Source organism: Lagopus muta, chromosome 2, assembly GCF_023343835.1.
Source record: "Lagopus muta isolate bLagMut1 chromosome 2, bLagMut1 primary, whole genome shotgun sequence".
NCBI lineage: Eukaryota > Metazoa > Chordata > Aves > Galliformes > Phasianidae > Lagopus > Lagopus muta.
The window spans coordinates 80,846,256-80,863,623 of NC_064434.1; the positions used below are offsets into that span (position 1 = coordinate 80,846,256).

At 34.9% G+C, this 17,368-nt stretch overlaps 1 protein-coding gene across 1 annotated transcript in view; it reads right to left on the reverse strand.

Moving 5' to 3' along the window:
* The window catches only part of BTBD9 (BTB domain containing 9), a 112,581-nt gene that overhangs the window by 85,148 nt on the left and 10,065 nt on the right, over positions 1-17,368 (reverse strand). Inside the window, exons 5-7 of the mRNA XM_048935586.1 lie at positions 16,662-16,926; positions 14,340-14,559; positions 12,100-12,219 (exon numbers count right to left, since the gene is read on the reverse strand). Of these exons, the coding sequence (XP_048791543.1) occupies positions 12,100-12,219; positions 14,340-14,559; positions 16,662-16,926 (605 nt within the window). The remainder of the gene's footprint in view (positions 1-12,099; positions 12,220-14,339; positions 14,560-16,661; positions 16,927-17,368) is intronic.

Sequence of the window (17,368 nt, forward strand, 5' to 3'; positions counted from 1 at the left end):
ACACTATGGCCCAAAGAGCAGCAGTTTTTTAATTTTTTTTATCCTTTTTAATCTTTTTTATTATTATTATTATTTTAAATCAACAGGAAAGCAATATCCACGCAAGTTTTCAGCCTCCAGCCCCTACACTCCTTTCCAAGTAAGAATGCAAATGGCTCCAGTTCAACAGAAAACAGAAAGGCATCCAACAGCAGAGACAGAAACTCCTTTCTGGGCCCTTAATGAGGTCTCCAGAGTCCAAGGCAAACTGATAACAAATTGTGCTTTCCACATATCGGGAAGCGGGGGCTGTGAGAGGGGAGAGGAAGAAAACCCTAGAGCTTGTCAACAGAAATTAATTGAACTTATCCATGCCAAAGAAAATGCCAGTAATAAACCCCCCCCCACCTAAATTAAGGCTTTATACCATACAATAAAAAAAATAAAATAAAATTATGGCAGTAATTTTATCTTGGGTTTTTCAAGAGCTTGCTGATTTTCTTGCACTCAATACAAAAATCCCAGAGGAGCAATGCAGGCAGCAATAAGGCAGACTTCTAAAAAAGATACCACTTAATTTCTCACTCTTTCCCTTGCACTATTGCTATTCATCCACTTTTATTTAACTGAATTTTAACTCTATCACTGCAATATGCTGCCATCAGGTTTCTCATTGTACAAAGGTAGTAACTCTCATGTCTCACCGTTCCCCTAAGAGGGTATTAGATCTCTGCAGATTCATCAGTCACGCTGTTTTCCTAAAAGCAGTCAAGAGATTCTAGATAAATTGGAATTAACAAAATGGTTTAAACATCAAAACAGAAAAAGATTTTAAAATATCAAATCTCAGTCTGGGTCAGATGATAAACTCTCTACACACAAGTAACTGGCACCGTACTTCTTATTCCCTACAGGCAGCAAAACAAAACAATCATGAATTTGGCAACTGCTGAACATATATACTGCTTCACCCGCTTATGCATCTTACATCCTATTAAAAATTCAGCAACTAATACTGGATGCATCTATTTAATATAAAGCATTGGAGCCTTTCATTCCAGGACTAAAAATAAGACTTTCTGGTTTAAGTTTGTTCTGCAAACGAAAGCAAATTAGTGGGTATATTTTAGCTATATTTTCTTCATCTGCAAAAGGATGATAACTTCAAGTTAGAAATTTTTTAAAATTATATCAAAAAGTATTATCTGTCTACTCTATGAAACCTACAGAAAAGATAAGTGACATCCTTTGCTGCTTCACTCTATCGTCAAAACAGAAAATGAGTATATCTACACAGCTCACACATTTAACTGTTGTGTAATTGAACAGCTTATACTGAGATGTTTTTGGCGTGTTAGAAAAACGACTGCCAAAGTTCTCCAAATCAATCATTTAACAAATCAGGCACAATAACTCACAGATCTTTCACACTCTTTAAAACTGTTCAAGCAAACTATAGCCATGCATTTGATGGAGTTCATAGCATCATCTTAAGTCATTGTCTCAAACTGTTCCCTCACGCTGCACAGTACTGACTGTGCATAAAAGCACAGGAAAACCTCTCCTCTGTAATACAGTCTTGAAATTATTCTAGCTTCACTACTCATCTTTGAGGTCATCTGAAAATGAAATCTGTCTATGCTGCTGAACCATTAGAACTATCTAGGCTTAATTTCAGCCTAGACCAAGTGGCTCTCCATTTTAAAGCAGTGCTTGAGAGTCTGCATAGCCCAGAAGCTATTCCTTGCCACAGGCAGTGGGAACAGTTAATCCATTCTGGAAGCTGAAAGAATTTAATTAGACAAATGTTGCCAAATTGTGACATTTGTGACACAGCTTATTTCAGGATTAAAGAATGGGCCTTGGGACTATTCAGTTCATCACTTTAGATATGGTTGTAAACTACTTGGAAAGATTTCAAAACCCTATTACAACAATTACTGGAAGCAAACATACTTTCAAGGTAGAACAATACATTATTGAAATTTTTCTAACGTCCCTAAGCACTCTTAAGCCTTGTCTCACACTGTTCTTGCACTTGCACACAAATATGTCTACATTTAACACATAACGCCCCAGATCAGCCTGTCTTCTGTATACAGCTTGCTTCACTCCTTGGCTAATACCCTCAGTTTAAAATACCTTCTTTACTTTGAAAGCTTATCCTCTCCTATTCTCCTCTTCTGTTGAGACATTTTAAACCTCTCCAATCTCCTCTCTCAGAAGAGATTGCTACAAAATTCTTTAGATCTTATTTAATCCCCCTGATCATGCTAATACCGTATTTTTGAAGACAGTCTGGAGAAAGCCAGCTGCCTTTATACAGGATGAAATAGCTGCTTTGTTAGTTCAAATAAGAACCATATAATTGAGATCAAGAAATAAAATTGCGTAGTATTCGCTTCCCTTTAAATACAGTAATTATCAGGTTGATTTTCTGATAGGAACTTACAGAATACAACAGTGACACTGAAAGAACTGCATTATCCTGCATTTGCATTGATCCAATTATATTATGCACAGATATTAAAAAATGTGTTATAAATAATCTTGACAACCTGGCATATACATCTGCCACTTCATTTGCTGTAGAAGATGCATGGAAGCCAGCAAAACATTTGATGACTGCATCCAATTTTACCACCGGACAGGAAGTGGTAGAAAGAGAAAAGGGAGCCTAATGCTTGATCCTTGGAGCTCCTGCTCATATTTAACTCAGCAGATACTGTCTTTCTGCAGAAGATGGCTGAGAGAATTTCCCTCAAGCTTAGCATGGGAGAACAAACTCTCAGTGCAAGCTTAAGAGGTCAAAAGGGAAGGGAGGATCAGTAGCTCAGCCTCAAAAATCCCTACTCTGAGCAACCTCGAGCAGAGGGCAGCAGATGACCAGAGGGAACCACTGTTAAATCCAGTAAGGCCTTCTGAAGGAACATGAAGAACCATGTTTCAGTAACTAGAGCAAGAAAACGGCTGTCTTAACATTTATTTTTCTGATCCAGAATGAATCATCTTTAATTCAGCACTGGCCTGGAACACTCTATATTACTGTTCAGTCATTTCTGCTAGTCAGTGCAGCTGAATAATTCTAAAAACCAGGAGCTGCAAGGAAAAGTAGTAAAGTGTGAGAAGAAAAACAACAGACATTCAGAGAACCCCAGAAATAAAACATGAAACAGTATGAAACCTTTTTCTCCTTAAAAAGAAATCAGCAGAAATAGGAAAGAGACAGCAGAGATAACCAAAAAGTTCAGTCTCATCTATCAGCCTGATATGACATGCATTCTAAAAAAGCACTCTCCATTGTTTGTGGTTCCTGCAGTGACCTCTGTTTTATCTTAAGTACTGTAAGTACTCCAAGTAATTTCTGTGGCAACCACTTATTTGGTTCCTAATTTTAACAACCAAAACAAATTCTGATCTGAACGATTTCAATAATATACGTAGATACAATATGAAAATGAGTTCTGAAAATGAATTCAAGGCACCCAAAATAACTGAAAAATAAAAGAATGTCATTTTTCAGTTTTATAGCTGCTTTCAGAACTTTGTCTGACGGCTTACACTCTGCAGCTATTCAGCTGCAAAATATTACTTCTATTCCATAGATTTTGAATGTGAACTATTAAATCTATTAGATCAATAGTCATTCCTCCCACCTGCACTTTAGAAATTGATGTAACGACCATACAATTTCCATACTGCAACACTTCCTTTTTATGTAACACAGAAGAGAACTAATGCATTTAACTTTATCAATTTCATCACAGTAGTTGCATACAATGTAAGGTATGAAGCTACATAAAGATGAGATTATGTATTTAACCACGATGACAATTTTAAACAATATACTGCAGGACTTCAAAATAAAATGAAGTAACAAATGTTTTTCAATGCCTAAATGAATCCTTTGCCCATGCAATTTTAGTTTTTTTATGTAGCTAACAAATTTGGTGGTTCATTTCTGAACAGCTCAAACACTCATTATCCACAGTACAAACTGGAAAAAAAAAAAAAAAGTAAGTTTAACTGAAATAAATATTCAGAGAAGAGATACTTTTGAGTTAGATGGCTAATTTTAAAATACTTATGAACAATACACCTGTGAAGTCCTGAAAGAAGCTCAAGAGGCTGGTCAAAAACTGCGCTGCCTCTCAGTTTTCCTATCTCCCATCAGAAAAAAAAGCAAACACCACATCCACCACATTTAAATACAATCATCCTGAGATAAGCAAAACAATGCATTATTCAGTAACATTTTAAACTGTGCTGCCTCACAGTAGAGCCAGTAGTTCCAAAGCTAATAGAGGATACAGGTAAATACAGGATAGGCAGACACAGTCTGCATTCTGTGCATTACTTGAAGCAATACTTCTTATCAGATGATTTGGAAGATTCTTTAACAAAAATTTTTTGAAAAAACACATGCTAAACAAGTCTGTAATACAGAATAAAACATTCAGTCAAATCTTCATTTGCTGAATGCCTTTTTTGCATTATTTTAGACACAAACTAAGACTGTTAATCAAAATGAAAAAAAATACAGATAAAATTGTATAAATTCAAATAATTCATTACAAACTATATCACAATACAGAAACAAACACCAGTGAAATAAGGGGGCAACTCTCTGTTACCCCTTGAACCAAGACCTTCAAGCTCATCAAATCCAACCACAACCCAACCATACTACCCTAACAGCTCTCTGTTAAATCATGGCCCTGAGCAATTCCTTACTTCAGACCAGCAAAATAACTTGTTCTGAAGATATCCTCCAAAATTATTTTTTCTTTCAATATCAATATATCAACAGCAATATTCATTTCCTAAGCATAGGCCTCACCTGCACCCTGTCCTTGTACTAACATTTCTCCAAAGAAGCAGTATTACTCTCTTCCATCATGTATCTCTACTTCATAACATGAACACTCATAACAGAAAACACTTCCCAAATGAAAGAGTAACTATTCACATCATTTAGCCACAACTGGGAAAGCTACTCTGTAGAAGGGAGTCATCTGAGGTTCCCCAGCACTGCCAATAAAAAAAGGATCGTCTAAAAGGCCATCAAAATACTATTTAGGTTCTAGTTCCCTATCAGGTCTCAGGGGAGTTCCTCTGCTCTTTGTTAAATAAACATGCAACATAGGAAAAATTTCCTGCAACAATATTTTACCTTAAGTTAGTATCCAGAATTATGTTGCTACGAAGTCACCCAACCTTTATCCTTGTCACGCTGTAGCTGTGAAAAATTATATGAATCTGTGCTTTGATATATGAGAGTAATGACCTCCAAACAATTCTTAAATACCAGAAAAGTATATATCTAGCTGCATATCTTTCAGCAGAGCATCTCATCACGTGAAAACTAAAGCTAGCAACCTCAATCTCTAGCATTTGTACTGCTGAGAAAATAACAACCCAATACACATGGAAAGTTGGCTTAAAAACACTCTCGTAAATTTTTATTGAAATTTTAGCAACGTAAGAATTCCTAATAACAAATCAGTTATGAATAACATACGGGAATCAGTTTTTGGCAAAGAAGAATAAACTATTAGCAAGTATTTTGGCATACTATCAATCTGTAAACCAATCCATAGAAGTTTGGATTGAGTACAGTGTCTAGAAGATAGTCATTTTCTAGCTATTCTGCCATGACCACCATCAAGTCAGAAAGATGTTGTCTTTTGCACGACTAGGACAGCTTGCTTTGATTGCTCTGTCATCATAAAGATGATAGGAAATCAACATTTCTGGTGGCTGTAAATACTTTGCTTGTACATCATTACTACAAACTCAACTTGCACTTTTAAGGTGGTCTCATTCTCTACAAAATTCCAAGAGACTGCATATTATTTATGGAAATGAAGTACTCTAGATATGCTGACTCCAAATCTGATTAAATTCCAGATACCTATGGCAAAGACCAGTTAGGAGGTAATGTGAAAGTGCCAATGCATGCCTAAGGGAACTACGAATTGGAAGTCTACATAGAACTTATAGTATCTTCTCACAAATCAGATGACACTTAGGAACTCAGAGGTAACTACAAACTTTCCATAGTGCAAAGAATAAAAAGGGTTGATGGCTGAAAATACAGGTTTTCTAATAATCACAGAATCGTACAATGGCTTGGGTTGAAAAGGACCACAATGATCACCTAGTTTCAACGCCCCTGCCATGGGCAGTCATCAACCACCAGACCAGGCTGCCCAGAGCCACATCCAGCCTGGCCTTGAAATTAATACCAGCTTCTATTAAAATGATGAATTACGTGCTCTTCTATGTAAATCACATGAAATTACAGTGAACCTCTCTTTCTCAACTATAATTCAGTATACATGAATGTGTTTGACTACCGTTGGGAACGTTGTCTTGTTACTAGCCTGCAGAACGTCAATTTGCTGCAAGAGGATAAAATACATTTATAGTTTCTAGTTTCACACAAGAGTGAATTATTTCAATTTCATTCACTTTCATTCAAAAGAAATAATATCGATTTCCTATATTGAAACAATTTGTTTCCCTTTCATTTACACACTTATCTACTACAGCAAGATAAAATATGACCTAGGAAGCAATCTCTCTTTACAGCTGTGATATATGCTTTATAATTTAGTAAAAGCTGGAATAATCAGTGATAATGTCTTCTAGCCCTTCATTCTGTTTCGATCTACTGAAGTTTTAAAATCAGTTTTCATCTAAATATACAATAAATCCTTCAAGGAAAAAAAAAAAAAAGAAGCAAGGGATGAAATACAACCTGAATGGGAAGGACGTCTATGAATGCACATATGCAGTGTTCTACCTATCTTTAGTTTTCCTACATATTAAATCAGAATTAAGAATACTCTGTTGCCTTTCTTAAAGAACAACACACCTTAAGTAAATCATTATTACTAGCAAAATAAACAAACAAGTGGATTTACATTAAATATAAGGAATAAATTCTTCTATGACAGTGGACAATGCAGGAGGTTGTCCAGAGAATGCCCCACAGCTGGAGGCAATCAAGGCCAGGTTCGATGGGGCTGTGGGCAGTTAAATCTATTCAAAGGTATTTCTGCCCATGGCAGGGGTGTTGGACATGAGCTTTCCAATCTAAACCGTTCTATGATTCTGTGATAATCATTTTACCCAGTAAAATGACCGTGCCTAGAAATTGGGAGAAAGATAAATGCTTTATACAAGGACATCAAACAAATTCCACAGATGGCCATGATTGAAAAACAAACTAAAATAAATGAGAATTCTTACAAACTTAGCAAAAGAAAATCTCCTTGTATAAAAGTCTGTCTTTGTAAGCATGTACGCTTTCACAGTGAATTCTAGCTTTTGGAAAGCAATAAAGTTTTGAAGATATTTTCTAAATACAGATTTGTCTTATGCAGCAATAACTTTAAAACTGATCTTGCTGTAATATTATTATGTACAATTTTATGATTCAGTGTTTAGGTGTATCTTTATGTAAAGCTGAATAGCTACTAATAATTTTCAATTATGTTGGATTTCTCATGAGATGTAACCACTTAAAAATAGACCTAAAAACAATTTCTAAATTCATAATGAACACATAGAAGTTCTGAATACATACTTTTTAAAAACAAATCACGAAAGTACAAGTCAAACAACAAGAATGTGTAACCTAGATCACTCGAAGTTGATTGTTTCTTCTAAACTATAAACCAAAGAACAAGACAAATCATATATTTGCAAGATATATAAATATATTTGCAATTTAAAGCCAACAAACTGGCTGGGCAGGCTTTTTTCCACATTTCCATACAAGCTGTATTAACTCCTCTACGCACACTTGTTCACAAACACGATTTTCAGAAGATAAGCTGTCTGGCAGGTTGTCATCAACTGCTTAAATTCACACTACATTTTCTGCTTTTTCATCAAAGATGAGTTGGGTTCTTTAAGTGAGGATAAGTGAAATTATTATGGCACAGACAAAGGAAAGAATTAAGAAAAAAGCTGCCTTGATAAAGTTCTTGATGAAAAATGTTATTGATTCTGCCTGCAGAGAAATCAGCTTCAATATGGCTACAAAAAGAACACGTTTGCAGCCAGACTCAGAAGTGCACACTTAGGATCAAAAGTACACATGAACTAAGATGAAAGGAGGATCTTTTAAATCAATAAACATTCTGCCACAGGCAGGCAATAGCTTTCTTGATCTTCCACAGAAGATTTACACCATTTTAAAAATCTGAGACTATCTCCTTATCTAAGAAAAAAAAAAGTCAGACTGAATACATACTGAAAAGAAAAATGCTAAAAAAAAAAAAACATGAAAAAACACAGAGAGAGGAAGATAAGCAAGCAGCACCTAACAGAGACTTCAGAAAACCATTTCCATGCATTTCAGAAGTTTAGAAGACAAGGGTCAAGAAACATGCCACAAAAAAACCTTGATGCAAGCACCTTCTAGAAAGAATGAATAGCTCTTCTCCCTATCCTCAAAACATAAGGAAATATAATAAACAAACCAACACGCACACAAACACAAGAAAACCCAACCACAACAAAACTGTGTGCCTGAAGTGAAAACCAGTTTGTCAAAATAACATCAGTGAAGACTTTAAAGGTTTGGAAGAACATTTCAAAATTGTTATCATTTAATAGCATGTTACCATAAAAACAAGCCATGATACTTTTAAAATTATCTTTTGACATTACATTATCACTGTATTGTATACAGTATTTAATTAGTTAAAGATTTTAAGCTTTTAGTTATCCAGAGATAAAAAAATTTGTCTTATCCAGAAAGATATTTTTTCTAAACTCTGAAACGTCAGCATTGCTGCACAGTTAGGAATAAAATATTTTCACAGCAGTAAATGCCTCCCAAAGCATGCTACACAAACTAGTCAAATTAACATGTTGCCTATGTAACCATTCATATTCCCCATGTACAGTAAGTAAGGGAAGGGTGTCTCAGTTGCACAATGTTAATCAATACATTTATAAGAAGTCATTTTTATAAGTCTACTAATGACAGTCTTCACCCCTTTCCGATGCTTTTTGGACCTTCTGAAGGCCCTACCAGTGCTCATGCCAACAATTCTCTGTCTGTGGTCTTCAGTTACATCAGTGATTTAGCAGAGATGGATTTTTAGTGAAAACAACATTCAAAATCCCTTTTTTGATGTCTACGTGCTTTCACTAAACACCACTCTACAGGGCACCAGGGTTGGAAATAGAATAGCTTGTTTCAAAAAACACAATTGCTGAATTAGAGTTGCAGACACTGTTTTCTATTTTAAGTACCAGGTAAAGTGTTTCAATTGCTTTTTCCTCAAGAGTCAACTCCTCTCTTGTTTCAACACGTCTTCAGATTGAGCCATATTCCAAATGCCATTTGGCAAGTTACTGCATCTCTACTAAGCACAGGAACACTGGGTACTACAGATAAGGTTTTCAGAGATCTACTGGTAAGGCTGAAAGTGAAAGACTTCTGCTTAATCAGTTACTAACTTCAATGCTTCATACAAGAGGAAAGAAAAATAAAGCAACTGTGCCACCACTGTTAGTAAGCACACGTCTGAAGCCATCTGACTGAGGTGAATTAAGGAAAAAAGAACTTGTCTAACCTATGTTTTAAAACAGCACCTCTTTGCCTGTCACTACCTTGCCTAATGTTGGCAATTACCAACATTATAAACTAAGGAATGTTTAGAACTGTGTTCCTATTGAATCTTTTTTACATTTTGTCTTTTTTTTGTTTTCCCTCCAAAAGCTCAGGAGAAGCAGGGTCTAGAATTTAATTTGTCTGCACTCAGGTAGAGGATTATAAATGGTGTAATCACTAGTACCAAAAACTCTTGAGGCACAGAACAAAAACAGCACCTGATACCAGGCTGCTTAATAAAAGCAAAGTCTGTCTCAGACTTTTGTTACAGTGACACCTTGTGGTTACATTCGATTTGAGACCTCTTAACATTTTCAATTTTTTCTAACAGCTTTAAATAGGTTTTCATGACTTGTGAACTAGGATAAAGCACAAAGATGAAACTGCAAAACAAAAACGAAAGCACAAAAAAGTGAAAAGGATAAAAATACAAAAGAGCACTGCCTGTTTGAAGACCTTTGGAATTTTTAACATTCATTTGCTGAGGTCCCAGTGTCCCACAAGTTCTTCCCATGAGGGATGTACAGTAATGTCCTTAATTCTATATCTATTGTGGATAATTCACAATGCTCCATACAGTAAAAAAATCAAAGTCACAGTAAAGGTTATAATAGACATGATGCAATAAATGACTAAGCAAGAGCACTAGGCTGGTCTTAATTCATTGTATATAAGTTACAAGCATTTTACTCAACAACTGTCAGAAAGTTGCATCCTTTTCACTCTGCTAGTGTGAAAGAGACACTGAATTTGGTTTTTAAAATGGGTAGTGACTCAAAGAGTTAATTCAAGAGAAAACTGAAAAGATTTAAAGAATGTAAAAGATAACTCAAGAAGGCAACTATCCTTGCCAAATGTTTCAGGTCTAATTATCTCTTTATAATCTACATTTCATCAATTGCTCTACTGTATTAGACAAACAGGCTGACCTTCAATCTGGCATATTCTACTCTCTTGTTTTGAAAATGGTGTGTAAAATAAAATCACAGTCAATAACCTCCCCAGTTCTCCATTACTCCTCAGTCATCCAATAAATGTTACCACAAAGCACTTTGCTTTATGACAAGCAGACAAATTGACGTTGAAATAGAAAATCAATTTGGGACAAGTCTTTGGATAAGGCCATAGAATTGCTGTCCTTTTGAAGGAAGATTAAGAGAAGTCCCACTCTTAACGCCCTAGATCTGTCCAAATCTTCTTGCTTACAGGAGGGAATAAAAAAAAAAGGCCTAGTAACAACCTGTCCATTTTCTACCAAGTGGGGGAAAAAAAAAAAAAAAGAAAAACAACCTACAAAAAAAGCAACAACAACAAAAACAGAAACAAAATCAACAACAACAACAAAAAAAGGAAACCAAACAAAAAACCAAGTACCTATAAACTCCATGAAGCATTTCATAATTGTTAGATGATTTAACAGAGATACCTTTAAGCTTAGACTTTATCAGACATGTGACCATTTCAGAAAGAAAAAACAGTAACAGCAGAATCACAGAACTTACAAGGAAAAGGTAAAAATGCATTTGTCTGCATCATGAAAAATAAAATGCCAATTACACTCAGAATGGATGACAAAAATGACAGGAATTCAGTTATTTCTGAAATGGCTCACAAGTAACCCACCATATTTTTTCCACATAGACAACTGTTTTCTGCAATTTCCTATAAAGCAGTGACCATCAGAGTAAGAAATCATTCTTTGGGGGGAAAAAAACCAACAACAGTGCTTCCCTTTGTTGAAGATTCCAGTAATTGCTGAGTGATTAAGAAGTCTGTCTACATAATAATTACTACACACAAGCCCTATATATAGGGTATTTCCTTTAGAAGGCAAAGCGTAATGACAACAGTCTCTTTGGAATATACAGAGATACTAGTTTCTCTACCAAGAAGATTAACATAGATTTTGCTTGGGCCAATTTGGTGTGACTACAAGTCTCTTCCAGCACTCCCAGCACCTCCAGTAAAATGACACTATCAGCTCAAGAATGAATAAGCTCATCCAGCTGCTTTGTGCTTCACATAACACTACTCAAACCTCCTACATCTTAATTCTCTCCTTTCTCTCTTCTGCAACTGTGAAAAATACTTTTTCAGTGCAACAACAGAAGATACGTGAATATATATAAAAATACATTTCCAAGCCATAAAACAAATATTTAAAAGCATTTAAAAGCTTTTGACAGCCAACGAATGATGTTTACTTCTAAGCAAATTTAAAAATCAAAAAAGAGAGAGGGAGAGAGAGAGAGAGAGAGAGAGAGAGAAGTACCAGATATTTCAAAACAGGATATCTGAAATTTATCAAATGTAGTTATATCAAAATGCATTTTCTTTTGGTTTCTTTTGGTTGAAGATGGCTGATGAAAGCTGTGTATACCATACATTACCAGAAAGATGTAACATAGTAGCAAAACCCAGCAATTTTTCTGGTATCTGCATTATTTAATGACAGCCGTGCAACATTGCATTCAAGCACTAACCTGCAAACACGGGCAGGAAAATACAGGTTCTGCCAGGACCGACAGAGGTATTTAGAGTGATCGATAACTCGAATCCAGTCTAACTCATCCATGGACACCTCAATGTAGTAGGAGTAGGACCTTTGGATTTTAAAACAAAGGATAGGTTAGAATATGAACAGCCACACCTTGGATATTAACTTCTTCAACTTCTTCTGGATTTCAGTCATGCTGAAAAGAAGGCTATTTGCTCTTACCACAATCCTGCATCTAAAATATCTAGAAAAGATCCTTATTCTAAACTAACTTTGATACCAAATTCACATGCAGTTATGTTAAGAGACATTTTCAGAATGACTTGAAACATCCTAACACACAATCTGCAGTAATCAGGTGATCAAGTGGGACCATCACCTTAGAAATGCAATGGCAACTTTCAAATTCAGTGATACTTAGCCATAAAATAATTTCTATTCCATCTGCATGGAATAAATCTAAACTACCAGTGATGCAGATATTACTATTGCCATATCAATAATAACAATAATAACATCTCCCACAAAAAAAAAAAAAAAAAAAAAAAAAAAAAAAAAAAAAAAAAGCTAGGGTGGCACAGAAACTAATGAAACTAAATACTAAACCACAAAACCACCATAATCTCTGTATTTTATGAACATAAGAAGTGTTTCAGTGAGAATTATTGGTGATAGGTGGATGGTTGGACTGGATGATCATGTAGGTCTTCTTCAACCTTGGTGTTTCTGTGATTCTGTGTTGAAGAAGTTCACCCTCTCTGATTTGGCTGCCAATGATGGCTTGTTCTACTTAAGTTCAAAATATTTTTGAGTAAACTGTGCTAAGGAGAATGTTTTCCACAATCTCCACTCCCAGCTTCAGCAGCTGCTAGTTGATTTACATCCTGTAAGTGAGAGGCAATTTACAAGCTACCTGTTCTCTAAAAAAAATTTAAGAGAACTACTCACTATTTTCACCTCTAATACTTTTCAAAATTTCATTGAACACTGAGTTTACTTGGTTGGTCTGTGACAAATAGTTAAATATTGTAAAAAGTTGTTTATTGCACCTTTTAAAGTTTTACTTTTCAATCTTTCCAAAAAGAAAACATAAAACTTCAGCTGAACTCACTTCAAACAATTAAATAGCTAAAAAAAAAAATTGTTTTGAATGATAACTACAATAGATATTCTAAATAAATTTTAATTTACCCCCAAAAAATAATAATAATAATAATAATAATAATCAGTAGAACATCAATGTTTTCTGTTCTAAAATAACACAGCTTGCTCAAGAAAACAAAACTTTTGCAATTTTCATTTGTTAGTCTACAAGCACAAAAAAAAAAAAAAGAAAGATAATGATGTGTTAGGAGTATAAATAGCATGTTCTATTGTTTTTTGAAAGAATATTGCTTATGAATACCTGCATTAGATATTTTCTAAATTAAAATTTTTTTGTGATGACATTTTAAAGTGCTTACAGCAAGAGTAGGGTTGGTCTGTTCTCACTGGTGATAGGACGAGGGGAGATGGCCTCAAGATGTGCCAGAGTAAGTTCAGGTTGGATATCAGGAAAAACTTTACAGAAAGGGTTGGTAAGCACTGGAATAGGCTCCCCAGTGAGGTGGTTGAGTCACCATCCCTGGGTGTGTTTAAAAGCTTTGGGTGTGGTCCTCAGGGACACGATTTAGCAGAGGGTTGTTAGAGTAGTATGGGTAGGTCGTGGTTGGACTCGATGATCTTTAAGGTCTTTTTCAACCTGAGTGATTCTATGATTCTATACCAAATAAACTGTTATTCCCGAATTACCATCAGAGATGTTATCTCTTGACAATTTTGATACACTGAAAAAACTCTAAAAAAACATTCTTCCAATGTGGGATGAGTTGGTCTGCATAAGAACTAGAATACCAATTTTACATTAATAGTTGGAAATTAAATTACAAATAGAAAACAAAACCGCTAAAAGTATTTAAATTACGTAAGCTTTCAATAAAAATATACTTAATGAAAACAAAGAATATGCCTGACATGTCAGGAGATATTTTAAGACCGCTTAATGAGGTCTTGCACATATGTAACAACAGTTATATTTAAAAAACAGTGTTTTCAAATAAAACTTGTTGTTGTCATCCCCAACATGGTATCATGCTGTTTTCATAAAATCTTTATAAACATTCTGCATTCTGTTATCACAAGTGAAAATGCATTACCTTCCCCTCTTTAAGTCAACTTGGCACCTACCGACTGTCTCTGTCCCACAGGAGTATTCGTATGTGGTTGATTATTGATGGCTGGCCGAGTTTGATTTCGATACCAGAACGGCAGTCATCATCAATTGGGTGTCGAGAGAAGCCATGATCCAAGTCATAGTTCTGAGTATCCCCATCTAATAAAGCAGACTTCAGCTCCCCTTTTACAACCTGGGCTCCATACTTCATTGTTGCAATATTTTCCCCTGGTACTAAGAAGAAAAGGAAATAACTGTTTAATATTTATACTCACATCATGCAAGTTAGATGTTCTGAACATCAACTGTATTCAGTTAAAATGAAGATTGACTGCCATTATCAGTTCTCCAGTACTGGTTACAAACAGATGCTCAAAGAAAGAATTACAGAAGGAGGGTCGGCACAGAGCAATACCTCCTCTGTAAACCCATTCTTTCCAGCAATCCACAGTTCCATTTCCTAAACCAGAAGATACTGTTCTTTGCTGTTTTATACAGAGATGTAAACTTTAGAAATTATTTTCACTGTTTTAATAAAAGCTATTTTATAATTCCACAGTATAGGATTATGACCACAAAGTAATAATGCATCTTGAAAATAGGTTTTAGAAATTCTGCATCTTCCCTTTCATTTGATGCCACCTAGATCTCGCATGATAAAAGTAGTGATCATTGATGAGTATGCTGTACCTATATTCTTAGGGTGTTTCACGATTTTATGGAATTTTAATGTACCTTCCCTTATTCAACTGTCATTTTCCACTCGAATAGAAATTTTTGGACTAGTCAGTCTCTCCTTGCAATCAGTCTCTCACAATCTCTCTCATCACTTTGGGGCCTTGCTTTCTGACTTTTTGCCTTATATTCAATTTTTAAAATTTATTTTTATTTTGAAACAGAAGGAAGCTAAAACCACGCGAAATGCTCAAGACACGAAAGCTAAATGAACCAGAGTAAAAGACTATGAAGTTAACAGAAAACTTTTTAATATGTTGGCTCAAAGCTAAAGAAGCCAGTAAAATAAGCCTCCTTTGTCACCATTTCAAAGTCTCCTGGTGATAATAATAGCTACCTACAAAGCAATACATTGACCAACTACTCTGTTAAAAAGACATTTTTAACAGCCTTTTCTGAGGAGAGAACCTGGAAAATATGGCACTGATGTTAAAAAAAAAAAAAAAAGTCCACCCCAAACTCTTCAAATATGTCAGCAAGAGAAGTATGAAATTTAACAGGATATTAATTAACCTAATTGGTGTATCTAAGGAACATTCAGTGGTACACTTGAGCACACAACATTTAAAGAGGTAAAAATTTAACCGCACTGTATTGTAGTATTTCTACACAAAAACTATAAAAGAGGTAATGCACAACTATGAAATTGCAAGTGGTCATCAGTGTTCCTACAGAGAAAAACCCAAGTGTCTGAACTAGTACTAAAACAACATAGAAAATCAAATTTTTAGAAAGCTGTGATTTTGGCAAAGATGGAAATTCTGAGATTACAAACATCTTGTTATTGCAATGTAAGGTGGCAGGAAAAGGAGTCACAAGGTACCATTCCACTTTGAAAAATGTATTTTCTGGACAGTCAACAGAATGTCTTGTATTTATTTTTACAGTATCAAAGTATTAACTCAGATTTTTAAATATTAAGTATTAACTTCTAAAGAAAAACAAATGGGAGATGCAATTCTAGGAAATCTGTTATCTTTTTCAAGGCTTATTCTACATGACTGACAGACTACAGGGCAAACTGTCAAAGAAAACTTTATTCTTTGCTGTGGGGCAAATAGTCTATACATCATATACTACATACAAAACAACAGTATCTTCAAAAAGCTCAGCATTAGATATTCTTGTTGAATTAACAGTGCGCAGAAATAAGAGAAACCAAACAAAAGGCTTTTCATGTTTTTTGGGTGTTTTTTTTTTTTTTTTCCTAAATTATTTCCACTAAGCAATTTGGAAAATCTGTGTATGCTGTTTGGGCAAACATGTCAACAGTAACAAAAAAATCAAAAATATCGGAGAAAAGATGGATATCTCATAAATAAGTCAGCATCAATGTAAAACCATTGAAATTCCATTTAGCACACAACAAATCATTTTTCCCCCAAAAGATTTTTTACTAAAATAACAATTCCTCAAGGAAAATATGTTCTTAAAACAAAGCACATATTCGAGCAATTCCTGAGACACAAACCTAGAAAATATGCTGACTAACGTTATTTCCCACCTGAGGAATAAAAACTCAAAGAACAAGTTAACCATACCTTCCAGACAGCTACAGCACAGCAGTCACTAAAGAGGCAACAAAACATAAAAACGCTTACTTAACATGCCCCTGTAGTTGAGATCCATGTCCCGACTTTCAGAACGAATCTTAATGGCATCTAGGATGGCATCAGGCGACAACAATCCAGAAGGTCTTACAACATTTAGCAGTTCTGTTAGACTCATTAGTGGCAAACGCACTGCTTGCATGATTTCAGCGTGGTTTTCCTTGGGGTTATGTTTACACCAATTCATCAAGGCTTGAAAAATGTCCTTCTCAGGAGCTGCAAAAGAGTCCCTCAGTACGATACTTAGAAGAGCAGCCTGGAAGAACGTAAAAAAAATACAAGGGGGGAAAAAAAAAGAAGTTTTTGTTTGTTTCCTTTTTTTTTAGACAGATCATTTGAACTTGTAGTTGTTAAAAATAAACTCCAAAAGAATGACTACTAGAAGCAGCACATAGTAGAAGCAAAAGTCCTCTTAAGATTCCAGATATCCAATTTAGTTTCTCAGATTAAGAAATAACAAAAAACTCCACATTAGTCTATAGTAACTGTACAAAGAGTATTGCCCAACAAGACAATCTTCAGTTTCAGTACTGTTTTTATGCCTTTAGTTTCCTACTGAAGATCCAATAAATCTCTAAGATAAATATTAAACAATATTATTAATCCACTATGAGAAAGAAGACGGAATGGAAATGTGGGAAAAAAATCAATTTTATTCTAAATCATATTAAATTACGTAAATAAATTTAAGGTAATAA